General features: G+C 44.8%; 1 protein-coding gene across 5 annotated transcripts in view; it reads right to left on the bottom strand.

The window, feature by feature from the left end:
* Positions 1–13: 13 nt before the first annotated feature.
* Positions 14–18,705, bottom strand: part of LOC100123703 (ATP-binding cassette sub-family G member 1) — a 28,317-nt gene continuing 9,625 nt past the window's right edge. For 2 of the 5 annotated variants that reach the window (XM_003423925.5, XM_031920994.2), the window contains exons 2-10: positions 15,052–15,435; positions 7,657–7,774; positions 4,828–5,023; positions 3,666–3,813; positions 3,285–3,524; positions 3,050–3,166; positions 2,693–2,971; positions 2,358–2,614; positions 14–2,109 (exon numbers count right to left, since the gene is read on the bottom strand). In XM_003423925.5, the coding sequence (XP_003423973.1) occupies positions 1,756–2,109; positions 2,358–2,614; positions 2,693–2,971; positions 3,050–3,166; positions 3,285–3,524; positions 3,666–3,813; positions 4,828–5,023; positions 7,657–7,774; positions 15,052–15,292 (1,950 nt within the window). In that variant the 5' untranslated portion in view covers positions 15,293–15,435 and the 3' untranslated portion in view covers positions 14–1,755. The other 3 variants (XM_001607345.6, XM_031920995.2, XM_032595747.1) reach the window with 3 other exon arrangements.

Below are 18,705 nucleotides of genomic sequence, written 5' to 3' on the forward strand. Positions count from 1 at the left end.
GAGACAACGGGTATATATTTTGTATTTACATATAATTTATTGAGAGAATACAAGTAAAGCTTCATTAATCGAGTACGCAAAAATACGAAATAGTACAATCATATCATATATTTGTTTATCGTATGAATTTATAATATATATATATATATATAAATTCCTCTCTTTCTCATTACTTTAGTATACAGATTCAGGCAAGAGGCGCTCAACGCCTCCGCTCCTTTGTTCGTCGCGAAACAAAAAGATCGCGCTTTCTCTATATCCCGCTTCGAGCTAATATATCACGAGCGCATTCGATTATAACAGATTTTTTAGGCCCTTCGTCCTCGATATTCATTGTACAAAAAAAGAGTGTATTGTAAGGCGCTAGTCTTTTCTTCTCCAAAACGAGAAAGAACGCACTTTATTATATAGATAAATTCGTCTGCAGCAGTGCGGACAACAAGTGTAAAAAGTTTCGAAACAATGATTCTAAGCTTTACACGATTACGAGCTTAGTAGAGAGATTCTTTCGTGCAGAAGTATACAGGCTTTACAATTGCCATTGATAGAAACGTGAAAAAAGTGTCATGAGGTTTTTTTCATCATCTTACAGAAATAAATATAAAAAAAGCTCGATATATAAGATTAGGCTATAGGTTCTTTATCCCCAGCGGTGCGCATCCCCGATTAACGATTTCTCAGCGCTCTTCGAGCCGAGCGCGATCTCATCGCCATGTCCATCTTACTCCTATATGTATAATCTTATAAATATACACGCTATAATAATATCCTACATCTATGCATAGTCACTTCGTGAATCACCATAGACAGCGACAGGCGAGCGGTGCCGATGTTATTTCTGTACAAAAGTCCTCGACGATGAGCCGCACTCGCCTGCGTGCACGATTATAAGTGTACATAGTCTTAGAAAATAATTACATTATCGCCTAATGTACGCACGTACTTGGTACGCTTTTCACTCGACAGACTGGGAGCTATCCGCTTAACACTGGCTGATTCGAATCGCGACGAGTGCTCGAATTCATTTCTTCCTATACACACTCTTTTCGTTCGTCGCTGTAAAAAATAATTAAGATTTTGAGAACTCGTCTGTGTCTGTGTGTTTGTAAACGTACGCAAAATTACACAATGCTACATATCCTTCCGGTTAGACTAAACTACGAGACTAGTGCTTTGGCGAATCGTCAAACGACTCGGTAAGTGTATCGAGACAATATCCGCCCAAGCGAAGAAAGGTCATCTACGTTATTTTAAGTATGTGTAACCAAGTCACGTGGACGCCGTCGTTTTCTTTTGCATCAATCGGCAAACAGTGAAAAATAAACAGGTATCCCAGCGAACTTTTGCCGATGGCAAAAGTCATTTTGAAATTCGTTTTAAATACTGAACCACTGCCGACGGCGAGAAATCGACAGCTTTCTTTCTTTGTTACTTCGTCGATGGAAACCAGCAGAGCCTTTATTGTCGCGTCGTCGCTGGTGATTAAACGACTCTTGTTGCGAAATCGACGTAATTATTCATCGCAAAGGTACCCAGAAAAGAGTTACTCTCCGTTTGTCGACATCGACAAACGCTGCAGTTTTCTTAAAGACAAGAAAATGCGAGTCCTTATCTCGTAACTTACGAGATCCATCTACCCCTCTCTAACAAAAAAAAAAATCAACAACAAAAATGCATTCTACCGTCCTCTCGAATCAAGGCAATTTCGTGGCGAAAATGCAAGAGCTTCATCACATCACATTGTCTCTCATTCGCTCATCGTCGATTGAGTTTACACCACAGCGCGCTGGCGGTTAGCAGGTGCATGAGAACGCCTATGCCCACGATGAGGACGAGGTTGTTGACGACGTTCCCGTGGATGATCTCCATCTCCTTGAGGAACTGACTGGGCTGCATGTAGTGACAGTAGGTGAGCTCACCGGGTTCCTGCTCGCAGTACAGTTTCGTACGGTTATTGCCGTAAACCGTAATGAGGAGACTGTGGAAACTCGCTCTGAAGTACGAGATGTGGAAGAGCCAGCGGAACGGCGAGGGCGTGTCCATGTAGCGGATGCAGAAGCCGAAGACCGAGAACAGCACGGCTATGATCGGTCCGGCAAACACGGCGATCTGCAAAATTGATCACAAACGTTATTATTTACTAAGTTAACAGTCGCATTGAAAAATATTCAAGCTTTATCATCGTATGGTACAGGCGAATCCAAATCGGCAAGATTAGAAGATTGCGTAATCGGTATCGCTTAAGAGTTTGCCTCGACGGCGCACCGATGTCAGCACCGTCCAAGTCTCTCTAATCGCGATATCTGCCTTATCAGCAACCGATTTCTATTAAGCGCTCGGTTCGAATCGACGATTACCTTGACTGGAGTAGTCGCCCCGATGAAGAAGCCCCAGGCCTGAGCGCAGAGACTCGCGGCGATGCTGACAACCATGAACATGACAATTCGCTCGGCCTCCAGCGGTTGACCGGTCAGCCAGTAGCTCACGGCCAGGTAGGTCGCGGCGCAGGCCGCCTGGAACGGCACCTCTATCAGCAGCATGCTGATGTAGTACGGGGCCAGCCGGTACCAGCGATTGAAGTGCTCGCGCGTTAGTATCTGCATTTCTAGTGGAACTGCAATGAAAGTAAAGGCGTAATGTAATTTTTATTCAGATAAAGAAAGAGAAAGTTTCCTCGGTAGAAATCACTTACAGGCTAACGTGACAGCCATCTTGCCGGTGTAAACTATGAGCAGTAACGAGCCGTAGAGGTAGACGTAGTTGGCTAAGACACCGTTGGCTCTGTAACCGCTACCCATGTAGAGATAACCGAAGATTATGCCGATGAGCAGGTGACATAGTAGTCGAACGACCAGAAGGAAGTAGTCGCGTTTGAGACTCAGCAGCTGACGCTTGTAGAGGAGGTAGCATTGAGCGAGGAAACCTGCCGGTGGAGGTGGTTCGTCCTTCTCCACTTCTGGCTTTGTACTGTCTGCAAAGAAAAGTCGAGCGTGTTGATTTCTGCGTATAAACCTTAAACTGATTATTACTTTAAAAAAATTTTACGTACCGTCCAGAACTGGCTTGACGCGCGGCGCGATCATCCTTTGCTTCTCGAAAGACTTGTCGATAGCTCGGATGAGTTTGTCGGTCGAGATGCCGTATTCGCCTATCGCCACTTCCATAACTAGAACACAACAGAAATACAATTGTAGTCTTAAACGCAAAAAAATGAGATCAAGTAGCCTGGCAAAAAACAGCTAATCCGATCCAGGAAAAAGAAGTCACGAATGAAAAACACTCACGGAAATCGGCAGGATTGTGATACGGCGGGCAGTGCAGTCCAAGTGAGCTGAGATGCGTGACGAGATTCGATACAGGTCCGCGATAGATACAATTGCCGTCGGCGAGCGCGTACAGCGAATCGAACATCTCGAACTGCAGAGCACTGGGCTGGTGGATCGTGCAGACGACCGTACGATGCTCCATACGAGCCAACCGCTGCAGCAGGGCTATGCACTGGCTGCAGGACGCCGAGTCCAGACCTGGGAAATGAAAATTCTCAAATTAGCAGACACGCGGAAGCCTCGCAAGTATATTATCTCGTAGTATAGCTTTGAATTTATCGTCGGCGATAAAGAAAGTTATACGGCTCGTAAATCCGAGCTTTCTGTGTCAATGCTCACCAGTGGTAGGCTCGTCGAGGAATAATACTGAAGGATTGCTGAGCAGCTCCAAAGCGACGTCGAGCCTCTTCTTCTGTCCGCCGGAGAGCTTTCCGCAGAGGGTGTCGTAGCAGTGACTCAGTCCCAGAATTTCCAGCAGCTCCAGGACCTGCAAAAAACGATGGAAAACAATGTTATACATCGAGTCTTCGGTGACACTTCTCTATACATATAGACTGTATGTTCGCGCGGTATCAAAGCTCTATCGAAGCGCCGTTTGTAGGTGAGGGTCGGCTCGCTATCGCGAATCTTGTACTGTCGCCGGCGTCGAGACATCGGCGAGTATATTATGTGTAGGAAAGTGTACCGATTTTCCTCGATTCGGACATAAATAGCGCGAGACGCATTCCTCGTTCTTTATCGCCTGATTTTTTCCGCGCGCGCTCGTCCTTCACAAATTTATGAATAATAATAATCATCGATTCGGATAATCGTTAAAAAAAAAAAAAAAAAAAAAACGTTGCTCAACCACGCGTATAATAAACGCACCTTAATCCGCGTCGAAGAGAAGTTTGAGCAATAGCAACTCGCCGAAATACTCGCGAATCTTATTAATCCGTGACGCAACATTGTATAGCACACATACAAGCGCAGTGGAACCCTTATAGGAGGCAGTAGGGGATATTGCAAAATCGGCACGCGCGAGCGATCTTTCTCGAGTTTTCCTCGCAATGCGCTGATGTAGTCGAGGGTTGAGATTAGCCGGTAGGTTGCGAGAGAATGAGGTGTTTATGGTTGATTAGCGGTCGGACGGCGGTTTCGGTGTACTTTCGAATCGCTGCAGTAGCTCGTGTTTTTCGAGTCGTTTTAATGTCGCGCTAATTTCGTGACGAATTATTGCGGTGCACGTAATTTTGAAAGAATTACTTTATTTTCTCGAGTGTGTATATAGACTTCGTGTCTGGATAGGAGAGAACGAGTCGTTGAGAAGTTAGCCGAAAGAGCGAGTGAGCTGAGCGTTAAATCGTTTGAAATCCACAAGCAGCGTGTCAAGGATGTTACGCGCGTCGTTCTGCTCCGAATAAGAAGAAGAGAAGCGACGAGCGAATATATAGCTACAATACTCGTATCGCTTTACGCGTATTTTTCATTCGATTCTCTAGCACAAAGATAATCCACTGACCTGCGTGTGTTTAAACGCCGAGCTAATGGTGCAGCCGAGCTTGAGATGCGCAGCGATGGTCATGGCTTCTCCAACGGTCAACCTGGTGCGTTGCACCGCGTATTGTTGGATGTAGCACGAGGTACGACGCCACCTCTCGCTGTGCGGTACTCGCGTCTTTCCGTTCACCAGTATCTCGCCGCTCGTGCCCTTTACTCTGTAAACATACGAAGAGAGAAAAAACAATCAATTATGAGTCAGTATTAAGGAAGGTCGAGCTTAATTATAAGCTTCTCGCGGTAATCGACGTCCGGTGCATTGACCGGGTTACAGGTACGTCGTTTATTTATTTTTTTTTTTTTTGGCGGATTAAAAGAACGGATACGCGCCGTCTCTGATTACAGCTATTAGAGATCGCGTGCGATGAATAAACACTGGTTGGACACACTTATGCGGCTTTTTTTTTTTCGTTGATCTTATGCTAATTACCCACTCGCTGATCTGTGTATACGCTATTTTTAAATCGCTCATGCGCATAGATCGCTAAAAAATCGGTATATAATTCGTACGGAGCATTCGTCGACGACTTGTGAGATTATGATTATGTACCGATTACAGGCATAGCATCACGATCCGCTAATGATCCCGCATCTCGTCGGCGTTTTCGCGCGAGCGAAGAAAAGTACAGAAGGAACAGCCGTCGGAAAAGTGAAAAGAGATTTCTATCCGGTCGCTCGTACAAGCACGCTTGTATTTACTGCATGATCGTAGTCTGGAATGCCCATGTAGCCTTTCACGGATATTGGCTGGAACGGAATGGCGTGTTTTTCTATTTTTTTTTTCTCTCTCACTCATACCTGTGTGTACACACTGCAGAGAGAACAATCGAACGAAGAGTCGCCGATTTATGTGTTGGGCTTACGTAAAGGTTAAACAGTGTAAAATTACGGCGCCGTAATAACACGGCCTTTTACTAACGGTTTGTTGATATTTTATAGACACTCGCCGCGACTGAAAATTTTTTTTTTTTTCTCCATACTCGATTAGCACCTCGACGACGCGCCAAACGATCACTTTCTTATACGCTAATATTCCGTCGGCAAAAAGCTCCAAGTATACATCCGAAGATAACGCCAAGGCCGAAGAAGAAAAAGTAAATCGGCGACGCGCTCGGCTGCGCCGTGCCGTTCAAAGGTTCGCTATACTCGCATCGGCTCTGCTATTGTTCTTTCGCTCGGCGGCGGCGGCGGCGGCGGGGGCATTACCTAATCGCCGCTGCGCGCGAGTCGAGTGCGGCCGTATTTCCCAAGTGAGCCGATCGCTAATTATTCCGCCGTAGTTTTCTCGGCCTTGCGCGGCAGCATCGCTATATGGCTAAAATACGCACGTCAGACTGTATGCACTTGTATGTCGATCGGTTTCTCTTTTGTTGTTGTTTTTGTACGGCAAGCATATAAAGTCAAGGTGGGCTTTGTTCGTTAAAAAAAAATGCTCGATTCGCTCGTTAATTATAATTTTATTCGCGGTGTGGGTATATAAATTTGCGCGACTGTCGCAACATTCCCCGAAAATCCGAGCAAATCGACCCAAGGCCGCGACTCGCTTTATATGATAATCGATCGATCGCAAGACACTCGCTAGACCATTAAAACGGATATACATTTTCTTCCGCGCGCGCGCGCACGTCATTCGCGCTGACTCTGATGTCAGACGCTCGTTTGCGCACTCGGTACACATACACACGCAGACAGCTCGTGTGAGAGTGAAAAAAAAAACAATTTTCGCCGCTGCATCGGTCGTTAATTAATCATTCAAACGGTTTCGGCGCGATTCCGTTTTAAATAAAACCGCTTCTTATTGCACTCTGCTTTTTTCGACGTCTGCAAAGAAAAGCGTCTTTCGCAAAAACGTGCGAAATGAGACACGAGTCGCTAATCTCAATGATCAATTTGAAGCCTCGACGTATGAATCATTATAGAGGAAAAGAGCCGGGAGTTCGCGAAGCGTGTGGTGTGTCGCTGTCAGGCCGCAAAAAATGAAAGTCCCGAGAGTCGCGTTTCACCGGGACATATGCGCGACTTTCGCGTAAATGGGTCAGCTGCGGCCGATCCCTTCAACTCTCGCTGTATGCCTGCATGTTATAGGTATATCATCGAAAATGTCAAGGCGAGTGTTTACATTTCGGGTTAATCGAGCTGATAAGCCAGACCAGTTTGAATCAGTTTGATTATATATGGACTAAAGACGTGCCGTAATTGATCGGAGCGATTTTTCGGGTGTAATAAAACTTAATTATGATTTCAAGTTTATTGTGGTAAAAATACAGCGCGATGGCGACACGATGAGCTCAGTGGATCGCGCGACTGTCTCGTGTATATAACGAAATGATCAACGCTCGACGAACCGTAAATCAGGAATTTAAATAATTTGCCCATTTACCTCTGAATATTACACGCGTTCTTATCCAATAAGCTCGAAATTCTTAGATATTATCTTATTTCTAATATCGCGTCATCGTCGTCGGATTTCGTCACGTATTTTATAAACGGCTGATTAAAAAGTTCCTACATCCGAAAAGTCGGAATTCCTTACATTGTCAAAACCGCGCGATATCGACAAACTTTCTCAAACATAGGATTCATAAAAAAAAAAAATTCTTCCGTATCAGTACAATCTATACACACACTGCAATAAATAATGGAATCATTCAAAAAATTCTTACACGAGTCTCTTACGTACGCACAAGCGCGACCTCTTGCCGCACTTATACAAGCCAACATAATCCCCGACGTCTATCACCTTTTGCGACACGTGTCTTTTTCATTCGAAGCTAAATAAATAAAGACTTACGTGAATCCTGCGAGAACGTTGAGGAGCGTGGATTTGCCGGCACCGGACGGCCCCATGATCGCCGTCAGTTCGCCGGCTCGAAACTCGCCGCTTACGCCGTGAAGAATTTCGCTCGTCACTGAAATGAGAGAATCGGCATTTTTATCGTATTACGATTTTATAAAACAGAGGTATCATTGGATTGTACGGATTCTAAGAATCTCCGGTATTTCACATCGCGCGATGATAATAAAGCCACTGTTGATAATCGATCGAACTTTTTTCCTCTTGATAGAGAAAAGGCTCGTTGGCGAATAATATCATTTCCATAGAATGCATAACGCGACTTTTTTGCGAGGACCCAAAAGAATGTTTATCATCAATTTTATTATCTCTAGTGTTTCGGCCATCGAAAATATTCCGTACCTAGACGTCGCGTACATTACATGTACCCTCTTATCATGTCGCTCTCTTTTTCCAAGTTTTCCAACGACTGCAAACACAAACAAATGCAGAGTTTCTTGCTGTACCGCTCGTCGCACACTTCCGCGCTACTCTCACGTGCACAATTTTACTTTCGAGTTGTTTAAAAATGTCGAAGCGATGAGTCGAATTGATGCGGGAATGTCGTGACACATTATTTTCTTCAAATATAAGCTGCAATAATAATTTCTGTATAAAACTGTAAACAAGAGCGACTGTAACCGTGGCGTTGAAAGTCCGATCTCATTGAACCTCCAATACAAGCCGATGGCCTTAGAGATATCGCCCCCGCGTGTGTCGATTATCGGGCACGCGAATTCGCGTCGAAGGCTGTATGCGCGGTCATCGGCCAATTATCGGCGCAGGAAAATTTCGTGTCACCATTATCGCCGCGGGGACTTAATCGCGTGATGTTACGTGCGAGGGATGCTGCTGCAAGGTATACTGGAATCCTACCAATTATGCGCTGATGTTTGTGTTTTCTTCTGTGTAGTTTTTGCGAAGATGAAACTATGCAAGCAGAGCGATTGGAAATATAATATAGGAGTGTCAGATTTTGAAAAAGAAGATGATCGACTTTTTTCTTGCAAGTATGCAATCTGTGTCTCTTTCTAGCTATTCTGGCGAGATTTGAATATTGACACGAGCGTGCTTTTTGCGTCTTCTGAAGGATAGACGATCAAATAAAAAGGTTGATTAATCGGAGCATATTATTTGCTTTTTCATAACAACTCGTTTTTGTAGCTAGTTTATTATGAGAATAGCGCAACCTTTCCAGTCCGATCGAATCGACTTCACGACGTCGGTCACCGAACGCATCGATACGAAATCACCGCATATTTATATCCGTGACACTCGGTCATAAGTGAACTTTCTCGACCGACCACAAACGCGCGCGCGAGAGTTTTAATTTGTTTTGGGACGATCTCGGCGAAGAAAAAACAGCGAAAAAAACTCGTCTCGACGCTGAGTGTATCGAGCCGATAAGGATTAAAAGTTCAAGGTCGTCGGTTATGATGTCTCGCGTTATCAACCGCGAAACATTCGTCATACACCACTTCGTTGTTCTCTCTCTCTCTCTCTCTCTCTCTCTCTCTCTCTCTCTCTCGCTCTTATCTCTCTTGGCTCTCTGTCATGGGAAACGGCATGTTACATAGACATGTGTGTCAGTGTCCTGTCTTTGTCTTCTTGGCTCGAAAAGAGTGAGAAATTGAGTTTCGATTGATTATTATTAATCGAGAGTAGCCAGAAAACAATATTCAGCGGCAATCGGTCAATTGGCCGCTATCGTCGACGTAATTTTAGTGGCTGCTATATTGACATGCGAAAAACTACAAGCGCGAACTACCGTAAACTTCGCACCAACTGTGTCTCTCGTGTTATTTAATTTATACTATCTCGTCTGCCTCAATGAACGTCAATTCCGAGAGATGATTGAAAGGGTCGTCGAGAGCGAAAGGAAAGTTTATTGCTGTGATGTCGTGTGTCAAGTATAAGTATACTTTCCTGCGATATAAACATGGACGCATATTTGTCAACATTATTATAGGCAAAAAGCCTCGATACTATAATTGCAGCTCTCTGCAATTTACGTCTTGATTATAAACTACGACGATTTTATACGACCGAATAAATTTTCATCTCTCTCTCTCTCTCTCTTTTGCAAACACACTATACGCGCGCTGAGTCAGACGTGGTGTGAGTTATAGTATATTATATGCGACTGATCGAGAGTTAATTTCTACGGATTGATTGGTCGACTGCGAGTGTGTTTTCGAAAAGGATATCAGATAATGCGCGCATAGCTTTTTGCATACCACGTATATATAATTTAACGCTAAACAGCGATAATTTATCATTACTTAATAAAGACGGATATCTCATGACTCCAAAAACGAGCTGCATCCGAGTGACGCATTTATTTTTGTGTTCACCTCGTTCGAAGGACTATATCGCGTATAAAAGTCATTGGATCCACAGAACCGCATGTATGCGCAATTGATACATCCTCTCGGATAAAAACAACACTGACTAATGGCCTATGACGTTAAAAAAGTTAAAAAAAGTAAAAAAAAAAAAAATTAACGCGTCCGCGAGAAAAAAAGAACGTTGCGAAGCTTCTGGAAGCGAATACGCGAGCTGATAGCGATAAGGCGTTTGTTATTCTTTTCCTCTCGAAATCCTCGCGCGCTTGATGTACATTATGCTCGCGCGCGACGAATTTTTAGAAAGTCGCCTGTGTACAATTTCTTGCGTAAGTTAAGCGACAAAGGAGATGCAGCTGCTGTCGCACAGGCGCGATTCGCGAAGATCGTCGATTTTTCCTTTTCTCTTTGATTTTCTCCTTAATTTCGTATGTCAGACGCAAAATAGTACTTTTAACACGTCGAGCTCGAGAGAAAAAAGCTATTGTAATCCAATACGACCAAGTTGAGCTTTAAAAACCTCAGCAACAATTTTAACGCTCCACAGCTGTGTCGTCCATTAAACTGTGGAATAATAAAAAGTGACTAATAAAAAAGGCGAAACAAAGCGAACTATGGAAAGAGCAGAGATAGGAGAAAAAAATCGAGAAATATATGTACACGCGCGTTCGAGGAAAATGAGTAAGCCAGCAACGCGAATTAGGTGACGACTGCAGCAACGCTGCTCACTATAGATAATGGTTGTGTGGGACGATTAGCCGGCTCGTGTGTGTGTTGGAGCTTTTCAAGGAGGCGCGAAACTTTTTGCATCGCTGCATCGAGGACCGAAGTGGAGATTCTCGTTAGGCGAATAAGCACCGGCTTGTGTTCCAGAGAGAGGTATCCGTAATTGCAATCGTCGTCGTTGTCGTGTTTCTTGGAATGTAGTGAAAAATTGTGGAAAAAATCGCTGAGAATTAATGGAGAGAAAAAATTGTTGTGGATTTTAAAAGCGGAGTATAGTGCGTGTATGTCGATCGACGATAAATCAATAGCCGCAGTACATACACACCCACGATAAATTACATTTCGTTACGCGAGTGCGTAATGACGTCGCGGGTCAGATTCGTTTCTCGCAGTCGTTACTCACGAAAATTATTTTTTCTTAAAAATGTCCGAATGATTAAAAAAACGCAAACATATCCATGCACGATAAAATTTTTTTTATAGCTCGCCGGTATACACGTCATTCGCCTATTAAAGGATGGCTCGCGCGCCTTGGATGGAGAACGGACGCAAACGCGCGGGTATGTATTATCTTACTGTAATACATACCGATGCCATTCTCTCGCCTCTATCTAGCAGTAATTAAATCAAATTGTATAGAATGTATAGAAGCTGCGCTGGAAGCAAAAATCCAGGTCGCGCATATCAGCCGAGAAAAAAGCGAATACGTATAACTATATAACGTCGGAGTTACATAAAGTAAAACGAGAAAATCGAGTACACGAGAGCATTATATGGGAGAACGAAAAGCGTCCGGCGCGCGAGATTTCCCACGCGAGACAATGAGCTTCCTCCTCGGCGCATTATGAATAAACCATCAACGCGACATCGGTCGGCGACGGAAGGAGTCGTCGTCGTGACGTTACGCCCGGCCGAACGTCTCTTGGTAATTACGAACCGAGAGAGGGAGAGAGAAGAGTATGGATTTACGGGCTACGAGCTTACGGAAGCGCATTTTTTCCCTCTGTTGATTTTGTGTCTTTTGTGATATGGGGAAATTTTGTTTTTTTTCTTGCGTCGGATCGATTCTTGAAATAGTGTCGCGTTCGCAATCAGTGTACAAGTTTTTTCTGTTATATGTAAGCTGTAATCGTCAATTAGCGCGCGGTGTCCCGCGCGACGATATTCGTCATTCGTATGCAGATTTTAGCGAAAAAAGCGTCGTCAAACAAATTGCATTATATGCCATTAAACTGTGGCTACAAAAACGTAAATCGAGCGAGTAAACAAACAAAACGCTCCGTGTAAAAAGTTTACGATGTACCGCGTTTTCTCTCTACTCTCATGCGAGTTGTTGTGTAATTGATGATCGTTTATGCCAATACACACATAATACGTCCTTTCAGTATTAATAGAAACATTGCTCGAAGCTGCCAATATCCTAAACGCTATATACCCCGAGGAAAATTGCACGAAGTAACTATGATCTAGACCGGCCGCTGTACAACCTCTATACTGCCCTGTGATTAAGCCGTCGTGAAAACCCGTTTACTCCACGAAACTATGTTTTCTCAAGGGGATACTTTATGCGCGCGCAATTCCTACGTATAATTACGAGCCGCGAGTATTTGTCACAGGCGTGGATTTTCCAGTCGAACTGGTGTGGGCTCGTGAATTTCACTCCGGAATAAAACTTCTCGGAATTATTTTCTATTCGCGCTTATGCTTATTCGGCGATTCTTTGCTTGATTTACGCTAACCGTCTGCGATTTTATCTGAGGATGCGAGCGAAGAATATAAAAGAACAATTTAATTAAGACGAGAGAGAGAGAGGTATACATTTCAGCGCTTCGTTAGAAGACGGCTCATCAAGGTCCCGAACGAGCTTTTTTTTTTCTCCTCGCTGGAGAAAAAAACTCGTTTGATCCTCTTTTTTCGCGCGAAATCAGTAGCGCTTTCAATTACACCGCGAGAGCTAACAATATATAATATCACCAATCACCCTCTGCAATCACCAGCGCTAACGAAGCGTCGTCCCGAAAAAGTCTCGGGATGTTGTATAATGTATATGCTATAAGGCACTGAAATGACGTTGTTCGTCAAAGATCACGTGCCACACACACACACAACGCTCATCGCATCATCTGTCGAGCGGTTCAAGGAGACGATCGAACCGCGAGAGAAACGTGATCTAAAAACACATTCCGCCAGGGCGGGTTATCGGCGAAAAGTTAATCGAAATCCGATATAGTCCAGTGCAAATAATGCTGCTAGTCTCGCATTAGACGAGAAAATTTCGTCAGCTCAGCGCTTATTTCCTCCTGTTTATATATATATATATATATATACACGCACGCAGAGATCGCGGCTTATCGAATGTTTTTCCGCGAGAGCAGGGAACATCTGCGATCGATCGAAACTTTTCCTGTGCGCTTGGATTATGCGGCATTTGTCGGAACGATTTTGTAAAGTCGTAATTTAACCGAAAAGAGCTGATGATGCCACTGCTCGGTTTTCTTTTTTCTTTCATCGCGGCTGTATAAAAAGCCACGTGAGTATATAGCCGAGCTCCTTAATGATACGCTAATAATTCTCGGCTACGTTTATACGAGCATCTCCCCGCGAACAATAAAAATGATTAGAAATTATTGCACGAAGTAGCGAGAAAAACGTGACCGCGCAAAGCGTCCGGTTTATCACTACATTTGCATGAATAAGCTGTTCTCTGTAAAGTATATACAATTGTGTACCTAAAATTCACGTGCGCGTTTATCAAGCCTGACAAAAGCCACTTTTCCAGAGCGCATTAGCGCATCGATAAGTGAAGCACGTGAGACCTTCTCTCTCCGCGTATGTGTATAATGTGAAAGTTTATCGCTATCCTCTCTCGAGCATCGATTTTTATACACAGATGTTGTTGGATATCTCTCAGAAAAAGCCGTACGCAACTGGCGTCACTGAAATTCGCGAATTGCGCAATTTTTCGGCCAAACAAACTCGTGTATGTGTGTAATATACGCGCGTGTGTGTGTGTGCGTGCGTGCCTACACACATCGCCGAGAGAAAAATGCATGTATTATTTGCCTTTTTGCGTAACGCAATTTCTCCGGCGAAGCGTCGCGCGCGATAGCATCGCCGACTTTCGTAGGCGAAGGCTACTTTCCATTTTCTTGTCTATAGCTCTTTTTTTTTTCCTGGCGCGCAACGCGACCCTCTTATTTTTTCCGCCGATGGTCGTCGACTATGAATTAGCCGTTTGTTTTCTTTTGTGTAACACACGACGGAAACTTTTCGTCCGTTTGAAATCGTATTTCGCGCGCTTTTGACGTGTGTACGACGTCGATGATTTTGATATGCACTAGTTGCATGATTCCCAAGCGTGTACGTGTGCACGCATAAGTGACGGGAGGAAACGAGTCGAGCAAAATGAAAAATCACGTATAGTTTCTTTTGAAAATACAACGTACGCGCCGATGAAAGTAGCCGAGGAGAAATCGAAACGAAGAGAAAAAAAAACGTGTGTATCAAAAAACGGAACTGGTTCTCCGCGTGTAACGCGCTTATGAGAGACTGTGGAGAGCCGCGAGACGGAGAAGAAAAAAAAGTTGCGGCACAGCTGATTCCGGCGATTAGTCACGAGTGCGCCTCGAGCTGGAAGTATAACGGTTAGCTTTGCTTCCTCGGACGAGTTTCGGCTGCATATTATGCTAATGCTGGACGAATACGATTTTCGGCCTTTTATCCGAGCCATGCATAGTATCCGATTTGGAGAAGTTTTTTTACTCGAGTATTAATTTTATTAGCTCGTTGAAGAACTCGTAAAACCCGAAGAGGCTTTTTGGCGAAAATTAACAATTTCAAACCGATCGCGCGTCTGCGTCGTCCACGCGACTCTAGACAATGGGGGGAAAACTACCGTTTACGCAATCCGGTGCGTAAAAAGCGCCAAGTGTAGGTCATCGACCAATTGCGTGCGCGCGCGCGATACACACGCGTTCGAGTGATTCTCACAATACGTGTGCGACAAAAAATCATCGTAGCGGAGATCAGAAAATAGCCGGCGGGGACAAAGTGCTGCAGTGAGTAGGCGACTTCTGGTCTAAAGTCGAGCTGTTTATCCGAGAAAGGCCAGGCGCTTTTATTTTCAAAACACTTTGCCGCGATGCACGAGGAAAAAGAGCGTATTCAGACTTTCCTCCTCGCGACGCACTAGATCCGCTGAACTTCACCCTGTACACCGCATATCAGCGTCATATATCGCGCGCAGATATAAAAAGTAAAAAAAGCTGCACCGAAGACCAACCTGGCTTGAGATTCCTGATGGTCCAGTTGCTGACCCTGTAGCTGATATCCCTGAACTGGAGATCGACCTCCGGCCTTTTCGGGAACTGATGCTTCTCCTGCATGAAGTAATTGTTGTTCACCTGTCCGGGATTGCCGGTTCCACTGCAAACCTCGTGGACGTCGTTCTGACTGCTGTTGTCCACCTGACAGCAGCTCAGAGACGATCGCGACGGCGAGCAGTGATTCGAGTTACTGGCCATCTTCCTCTGCTCTATACGAGTCAATCCTCTCGCTGATGACAACTCGCTGACACAACGTGCTCGAGATCCTTGGTGAGGCGCAGAACCCGATTCTGAAGATTCTAGCTTCGACAGCGATTGTCCATAGTGTTAGACGGCCGACACTGCAACAGAAGACGAAGAAGAAGCCAAGAATTAAAATTCAATTAATGAACAAAGCCTGAAACGCTCGCGCGCACCGAGTCACGATTCGACAATTACATAATTCGAGCGAACGTGATGCAAAGCTGCGGGTATTAAAAAGTCTCCTCGGCGGCGTTTTATCGCTATCATTAAAGCTTGTTGCGCAATTTAATTCACGAAACATTATACATCTGGCTTATTTCAAAAAGCCGCGCGCCGTAAAGATATACGCGCAAGAGACTTCCGAGTCTCGAGAGAAACGCGACCTTAGTCGAGAGGCTATTAGAAAGAAGAATTACAGTTTTCCGCGATCGTCCGCGCGCATCATAACGGAAATTTACGAGATTCGTGCTCGGAAAACCAAGTGGCTTCAGCTCTCTGTATCTCTCCGCTTAAGGAGCTTGGACTAGAGTGAGTCAAGGGCGGCTGGCTGTATGGTTCGACGACATCTCGATCTCGATAGTTTTTCTAATTGCGGAATCCGTATATACGTAAACGCGTGACGACGATACCGGCGAGCGTGACGCCGGACGGTAAATATGGATATATGTGTAGCAGGAAGAATTAATCTCTTACTTATTATTGTTGAGCTTTGCGAGCACGAGCGGTTTCTTCGAAATTTTTTCAACGGCTCGATTTCCGCGTCGGTATATATTGTGTGCGCGAATTTCTCGCGGTGTGTTCTATTCGGAGACGGAAGGGGGGAAAAAAAAAAAAAAAAGAAAGAAAAGCGGCGACTCACAAAAGCTAATGACACAGGATGCGATTTTTCGTTTCTCACGGGCTGGATTACACAGTTCCGGGTGTCCGGTATAATGTAAGGTACGGCTTAGTTGCGTAATCCGTGTGTGTTACACTTCCGCGGAACTGAGCCCTGTGATTGCGGATGATCTTCTTTTCGAGTTATTACGTCACTTTTTTTCGCAAATAGCTTTTTATTGCGCCCCAGAGTTGGGTCGAGCTGCGAGCACGTGCGTTTATCGCTGCGTGAACTCTCTATGCACCGTTACGCGATATAGAGACGCGTAAAAAGTCGAATTAATTGCCGGTTTATCGGCGGCGCGTATGTACTTGCAATACTTGTCTCTCCCTCAGCGATGGGTATTGTGAAACGCGTTTATCGTGTCAATGTCTCGAGATTATCGTCTGCAGCCTATACAAGTTTCTAGGATTGCTGTAGAACGAGTGTGACAGAGAGGATAAGAAAAAAGTATATTAAATCAGCGAGAAAGGTTTCAACGGCATAATTCGCGCTCTAAAAGCCGTGTGTCATCACGCGGAGTCAGCCGAGGTCTAATTACATACGCGCCGGTGTCTTTTAAGCTCTCGATTTCCATCCTGCTATCACTTTGTCCGCACACACACACACACTCACACACACACACACACACTCTCTCTAATCGCGAAATTTCAACTGACCTTAAATGCCTGCTCTGCCGGACTGGAGAACTGTTCCTCGGAAAACAAACTTATTTTCCCTTCTTGGATATTATGATTATTATCGTTGAAAAACGAGGAACGAACGTGAACAGTCTCGTATAAAGAATCACGGCACCGATAACCGCGCAAAGCCCAGCGAATTACACGACTCTTTCATGGGTGAGTAAAAAGAGCGACGGGATCGAGCGAACGAGCGCCGGCGATGTGACGGAGCTCGCTGTCGCGGTGACACTGCGCTCTTGAAAGTGGAAACGCGCCGATAGTATACGCAGCGCCGCGTCTCTCGACCACCAGTTAGGTAGCGATAACGACGTGTGTCGGTGGCCTTCTTTCAGCCGCTACTAAAAGAGAGAGAGAGAGAGAGAGAGAGAGAGAGAGAGATGGAGATAAAGTCGAGTGCGGGGAACGATGTTGTACAGAGAAAAGGGTGATATTGCCGTTCAGCCGTGTTTTGGAGCTAGGGCTGGAGAAGTCGTCTGCTACTTTTCGATTCGAGCAATCGTTATCAACGTCAAGCGTGATCAAAAGCTCGCAATCAGTCGAATCGAAGCCGATAATTTCCCTTCCCGCAAAAAGGCCCACGAGCCTCATCTCCGCGGCGAGTAAAAAAGGAGAGCCTCAAAAGAAGCAGGCCGCGCAAGGCAGTGATTTATAAAAAAAGTCGAGAGTTTAAAGAGAGAGAGAAACATTGTCGGAGACAAAAAGAAAAATAATGGACGCCGGATGAGCGTACATACGGCGCATACATACGAGAGACTGATATCTACGCAGCCGTGCTCGGCCTCCCAACAATACGGCAATAAGTCGTCCGGTTATGATGACGATGAGCAACGAGAGGGAGATGGGGGGCTTTTTTTCGCTGTGTTTTGCAAACGTTCGCTGATTGGGTTATTCCTTATGGCTTTGAGGAAAAGGATGCGAGAGGGGCGAGGGTATATAAGCGAGGCTCGTTTGATAAAGTGCATAAAGGTCGCTGAATGTTAAGTATTTAAAGGCATTACATTGTTTTTAGAGCTTACTTGGAAAACCTGTATTCAACTAGTTATTGGTTTCCACGCATCTATGGGAATCGACTCGAGCAAAAACTATGTAAGCGTTTGTATTCCAGTAATTAGTACAGGGCCTGGTACAGAAAGCTCCAATTGTTACGGCTTTTTCTCTCAGCCGCAATTTCCGCTCATTACTAGGAAGATGATGCAAATATACGCATTGACTCACTGAGCATCGTCATGGCAGAACAATTTTCACCAATACGAATCGCGAATGTACTTCTTTGCGCACAAATTAGCTGTTGAATAACCAACGCGAGCTTATCGCTCTGTTTACTCAGAAGCACTTTTACGGCGCGATTTTTAATTATTGCATTATTCCATTCATAATGACCGATCGTTCCGCGATCAGCCGATCGATAACGACAATTATCGCGCGACAATGGCACGTTTGTCGCATACCTATGACCTGATACAATAAAAAGAAGTAAAAAAACAAAATTTTGCAACTGTCCCAATACGCGATCGACGTTGGCTCAGTGTGTTGATCTACATCCTCAAGTTGGGGCACTATTTCACCAACTATCGCTCGAAGCTTTTTCCTCGTGCGCGCGCAAGAGCTTTAGACGTGAAGAACGATCGAAGCGACGATTACTCGTGAGCTGCAGAGACCTTGACAGTGTCGGCGTGGAAATATGATTGCGGAATATTTTCGGCAATTGGTATTGACGGCGTAGCACGGTGTCAACGAACTCCGACGACGTCTGGCCGTCGTCGACTGACGTATGAAGTTGGACTTTGTTTTTTTTTTATTTCGGCTGG

Source organism: Nasonia vitripennis, chromosome 1 (genome assembly GCF_009193385.2).
Source record: "Nasonia vitripennis strain AsymCx chromosome 1, Nvit_psr_1.1, whole genome shotgun sequence".
Lineage (NCBI taxonomy): Eukaryota > Metazoa > Arthropoda > Insecta > Hymenoptera > Pteromalidae > Nasonia > Nasonia vitripennis.